Source organism: Podarcis muralis, chromosome 7, assembly GCF_964188315.1.
Source record: "Podarcis muralis chromosome 7, rPodMur119.hap1.1, whole genome shotgun sequence".
NCBI classification, from domain to species: domain Eukaryota; kingdom Metazoa; phylum Chordata; class Lepidosauria; order Squamata; family Lacertidae; genus Podarcis; species Podarcis muralis.
The window spans coordinates 70,250,811-70,256,810 of NC_135661.1; the positions used below are offsets into that span (position 1 = coordinate 70,250,811).

Here is a 6,000-nt window from a genome sequence, read left to right on the forward strand (position 1 = left end):
GAAAGCACGTCAAAGTGCAAGTAGATAAATAGGTACCGCTCCAGTGGGAAGGTAAACAGCGTTTCCGTGCGCTGTTCTGGTTCGCCAGAAGCTGCTTAGTCATGCTGGCCACATGACCCAGAAGCTGTACGCCGGCTCCCTTGGCCAATAAAGCGAGATGAGTGTCGCAACCCTAGAGTCGGTCACGACTGGACCTAATGGTCAGGGGTCCCTTTACCTTTACCTTATGCAATGTTACCAGAGGCAGAGAATGCAAAAGTTGTCCAGAAGATAAAGAACAATTTGGATTTTTATATCCCTTCTTAAATAGGTCAATGGTGGAGTTCGGTGTTAGGAGTTGTCTGATGGATCTGGGCTTTCTGCAAAGCTGCTGTTGTGTTCTTTGCATTTGGGGGACTTGTAAACAGTATTGCATCAGCTCCCTATCTAGATAGCAGCTGCAGTCCAGCTGTGCACAGATGCTGCCTTAATTTTTTCTTTTAAAAAAATGTTCAACCGTGCACAGGAAGAATACAAGAATAATCTGAGCTATCCACGATGGGCTTCATTCAGGAGGAGGGGGGCAGGATGTACAGCCTGCTGAAGGCCACATCGCTCACTGTCCCAAGTGTGTAGAACTCAGGGGTTGCCAGTGTTTTGGAGCCCATGCTCATGTTTGCAAACTGGAGAAAGCATCGTGGCCATTGCTGAAGCCTGTGCACACAAACCTTCTTCCCCGCCAGAAAAAGTGTTTGCTTTTCTTCAAGCTGGTGTGAGAGAGACTGAGAAACAGAGATCTTTTGGGAACATGCAGCTGGGGAGCTAAGGGCTGTGTCCAAGGAACTGCTGACACGTTCCTCTTCCGAGCACTTTCATTTGCAATGTGTGCCTGAACACTTGGAAGCGGAAACTGTGTAGATACCTCTTGGAGAGCCAGTGAGAAGACCCAGGGTTCCAATCCCCACTCCACTGTAAAATCCACTGTGTGACAATGGGTCACTAATTCTCTTTGACTAGCCTACCTCACAGGGTTGTTGTGAGGACCCAGTTACTGGGAGGGCAGGGAAACCCATGATGTATATCTGCACTTGAGATGGGACATTGTTGGCAAGTGATGGCAAGGCTGATGCGGGGTGCAATATTTTTCAATCTTATCTTAATGCAGAGACTTGATTTGTATCTTGTGTTCTTTCCTCAGGCCTGAAGCAAACAACCAGGTGCTGACCAGCCCTTGGACTGCGGTCTGGGTGAAGATTTCTTCCAGCTGGGCTGGGCTTCTCCTGTACGTCTGGACTTTGGTAGCCCCCATTGTGCTTCCAGATCGCGACTTCAGCTGAAAGCTGTCTGTAGTGCCACACCGTTTGTGCTATGCAAAGAAGAAGTGTGTCTTGCTATGATGAAGGGGTTAACAAAGGAGGCTCTTCGTTCCTTTACTTGAAATGTGGGCTCTGGTCCGAATGGGCACCGAAACTGTCCACGTAATCCCTTTTTGCTCTTTCAGCATCTAGGCAGATCTGCCACACTTGTGCCTTCGCCTGTTTCTTTTTCTCAAAGAATATGTTAAACAAAGGAAATGGGTCCACTTGTGTGTGATACTTGACACATATGTCATTATGGTTTTCTTTGCTGCGGGGGGGGGCAGTACAGATTAGGTTGCTGCTCCTCACAATGACCTCTAAGCATGTTGCAAAAGGCCCTAAAGGATGGCCAACCAGTTATTTTTCTAAAGAATGCTCAGCATGAGAATAACTTTGAATGTCTCTGTTTAAAGGAACCCTTTTGCCAATTTGCCTTATTGCAAGAATACCTCTTTGTTTTGGATAAATTTGTTTATTTTGATATGCAATTTTGTGTCACTTGGGAGTTTTCAATAAATGAATAGACTTGAGCATAAAATATACCAGTGCTGGAATTCTGCCAACGAGACTTTATGCCACCAATTGCTCCGGAAGGAGTCGGATTTGTTGTTTAGTCATTTAGTTGTGTCCGACTCTTTGTGACCCAGAACACGCCAGGCACTCCTGTCTTCCACTGCCTCCCGCAGTTTGGTCAAACTCATGCTGGTAGCTTCGAGAACACTGTCCAAACATCTTGGCCTCTGTCGTCCCCTTCTCCTCATGCCCTCAATCTTTCCTAACATCAGGGTCTTTTCAAGGGAGTCTTCTCAAAAAGTAAAGCTGGCATTTCATCGATGTAAACTGAATTGTTAGGGTTTGGCTCTTACACACAATGGCTGTGGTTGGGATTGGAGGAGAGGTTCTGTTGAGTATTCCATGAGTGAGACATTTTGCAAAATGGTGGGCATCAGTAGTCCAAACTTGGTAGCAAGAGGTAGAAGGAACATTTGTTTGCTCTTGGCTAGAGGGCTTGCAATAATAATAATAATAATAATAATAATAATAATAATAATAATAATAATAATAATAATAAATTTATTTATATCCCACCCTCCCCACCCAAAGCCAGGCTCAGAGCGGCTAACAACAGTAAAAAAGCACAATTTACATAAAATCACAGTCAATTAATTGAAATACGTTCTAATATCAGTTCAGAATCAAATTAATGAAATCAAATTTCATTTCGGTCATCTTTAAATTGACTCCAAATCACAGCAAAAACAAACAAAAAACAACAACCCTATACAGGATTTTGAGAGACCCATGAGCAGATCTCCTTCCCTCCCTGCATTGTTATTGACTTCTCATTCATCACTTTATACAAATATGATTTCTGAAATCATCATCATCATCATTAATGTTGGTGTCATCTATTGTAGCTCAACCACATAAAATACAAAATGGCTAAAAAATAAATCAGTTAACACCAGATAACAAAGAGGAGAAAATTCAATAAACTTCTTTAAAGTGCTTATACAACAATATTAAAAGCTCCCAATAGCTTTTGATAGGCTTATCCTCTACCACAAACTTGTCCAATTCCTCTATTAAAGGCATCCAGGCGTGTGACCTTGTGGCAAAGGCAGCCCATTAATTATGTCTTTGTGTGGTGAAGGACACCAGAAGCTCATAATAACAGGGCTGGAGGAGACCTTGTAGCCTGCTGAGACCATCCCTTACCTTGATTCAGGAAGTCCATGGCTGTCCAGTCTTGCTTGAAGACCAGGAGATGCTCTCGCTCCCATTAGAGCACATGTGGGCAGCATCTGAGTCTCATTTGGCCTTGGAGACCTTCAGCACAGCCTGTGCAGGTGCCCAAGCCACCAGAGTTTGTGGCATTGCTTCTCAGTTCAAGCCAATAGACTACCCCAGGACCGGGAACTTCATGCCTGGGGGCTGAATGTGGACATCTGAACCTCTCTTTCTGACCCTTGGAACTCTGCCCAGGCCACACACCTCTCTTATCCCAGGTGTTTTTGCCTGATTGGAATTTGTCCTTGAACACTGATAATAATTTTGCCTGTGGTCCTATTCAGTAGCATGTGGGTCTCAGAAAGGGTGCCCAGAAAGCAATGCGACCCTCTGGCTGAAAAATGTTGCCCACCGATTGTTTTGTTGAACTGAGCCAATTACTGACCATTGCTTGAGAAGCTGGCTTTGTTTCTGCAAAGCAGGTTGAAGATTAGGATTTGGCCGTAACACTAAACTGTGGTTAATCTAAAACATAAGTGGAATCTTCTAATCATGCCAGGGCTGTGTCACAACTTGTCACTTCACGCTAAACCGTGGTTTAGTGCTGTGTGCACAAATTTGGCCTGATATCTTTTGCTATAACAACAGGCATTTGATGTATCATGGTTTTAGGGTTGCATTGGGTTTCCCTGATTTCAGACTCCACCTCCTTGTCAGTGCCCATAACCAATGCCCAAAATGGATTTGGATTTTTCAAAGGCCATAGTTATTAGAAGGCAGATTTAAGCTACAGCTGTGGAAGAAAGGCTGCTGTCACTCTCATGAACACTAGAGGGTAGCACTAGCCTAGGACAAGGAATCATGGTATGTTTTGTTAAAAGTGTGCTAAAAACACAGGGCAACTGAGGTCCTTTTTGCATAGCAGTCAAAGTAGCTTTCTATACCGGGGAAGGAACCAATGTTGGAAGATATTATCTTGCTGGATAGTTCAGAACAGTCTCAGCCCTCCTGATTTCTCTGAAGGTTCAAAACATAGCTGTCAACTTACAGATTTGAAAATAAGGGACCAGCAGCCTCAAAAATAAGGGATCAGCAACCAAAATAAGGGATCAACAATTACTTTGATAAAATACATATTTTGTTGCATGCAAATGGCTTTAGATACCTATTAGGTCCATTAATAATCATATAGCATATATTCAACACAAAAAACAGCAACAATTTGTTGTTGACAAAGGACAGCTGGACATAGAAAGGGCCCCATTACCTTCAGTAGCTTTTTTAAGGGACATCATCAATAAGGGACAGCAGCGGGACATGGCGCTGGGATAAGGGACTGTCCCGCCAAATAAGGGACGCTTGACAGCTATGGTTCAAAAGGAGGGTGTGAGGTGATTGCCCACTCTAGATGTTCAATCTCCATGTATGCGAAAAGCATTTGGACAGCAAATAGATGTTGATAGATCTGCCCATTATAAGTCTCTCTTTCTGTAGACCTCTTGTTTGGCCTTACGACTCTGTCCTTTCTGCTAGTGTGGCCAGGTGTGACTTGCAATCTGCTAAATTGCCGGCAGCCCACAGTTCTATGTGTTGTCCCAGCCTGGCTGCAAGCACAGGATGCGATCGATCGATCTCTTGGGCCACCCCCTCAGCTCTAAATTCAGTGGTACCTCTCTAAAGCACCATTGCCACTTGGATGCAAGCAACTTCCTGCTTGAAGCTGATTCCTCTGCTGTGCTCTCATCACATGACGTGGTGAGCATGACCTGTCCTGTCTGTCTCTCCTAGGCGGTGATGCCGCTTAAGAGAATTAAAAGGCTTCCAGTGCAATTGTTTATCGAGCAGCATGTATCGACGTGCCCCTTCTGATGTGGTTGCTGGACAAAGTAAGAAGCCGATTAGTGCCTTTCCAATAATCTCAAGGAGGCAGACTCAGTGACATCATTGGTATTGGCCACTAATGGGATTTTACTACAGTGTACACTCTTTTATAAATATTAATATTTTTAATAGCCACCCAGAGTGGCTGGGGAAACCCAGCCAGATGGGCGGGGTAGAAAATAATAATGATAATAATAATATTTATTATTTAAACAATTCCATTGGAAGAAGAGATCCGTAGAGGGCAGGCCCACAGCTCAGTAGTAGAGCACCTTTGCATGCAAAAGGCACTGGGTTTGATTCTTGGCATCTCCAGGTAAGGCTGGGAGCATCTCCTACCCCAAACCCTGGAGAACCGTGAAATGTTAATAATAATAATAATAATAATAATAATAATAATAATAATAATAATAATAATTTTATTTATACCCTGCCCTCCCCGGCCAGAGCTGGGCTCAGGGCAGCTAACACCAATAAAATTACAATAAAACATAATGGGGGGGGGAGAAACCAGTTTATTAAAATACGGGTTAAAATACAATTTAAAATGCAGCCTCATTTTAATAGTAGCAACAACATTGCACATTTCCATATATATAGCGGTGAACACAATGAAAACATGAGAGCATGAGAAGATTCTGGCCTGACTGCACTGGCTGCCAATTAGCTCCCAGGCCCAATTCAAAGTGCTGGTTTTGACTTATAAAGCCTTCAATGGCTCAAGGACCGCCTCTCCCCATATAAACCGACCCAGACTCCTGTATTCCTCATCTGAAGCCCTTCTTCATGTGCCTCTTTCACATGAGGTCTGGACGGTGGCAAGACGAGAATGGGCCTTTTCTACAGTGGCTCCCCATTTGTGGAATGCTCTCCTCGGGGAGGCTCGCCTGGCGCCTTCCTTATGACTCTTTAGCCACCAGGCAAAAACGTTCCTCTTCAACAAGGCCTTTGGTTGATTAATATTCTACAGCTGTTTAAATGTGTTTGTGGGAGGAGGAGGGGCTATTGCTTTCTTGATTTTTGTTGTAGTTATCTGTTTGTGGATTTATCT

At 43.9% G+C, this 6,000-nt stretch overlaps 1 protein-coding gene across 1 annotated transcript in view; it reads left to right on the plus strand.

Annotated features, from left to right (window-relative positions):
* The window catches only part of SERINC2 (serine incorporator 2), a 31,214-nt gene extending 29,339 nt beyond the window's left edge, over positions 1-1,875 (plus strand). The window contains exon 10 of the mRNA XM_028742777.2: positions 1,178-1,875. Within this exon, the coding sequence (XP_028598610.2) occupies positions 1,178-1,316 (139 nt within the window). The 3' untranslated portion in view covers positions 1,317-1,875. The remainder of the gene's footprint in view (positions 1-1,177) is intronic.
* The last annotated feature ends 4,125 nt before the right edge of the window (positions 1,876-6,000 follow it).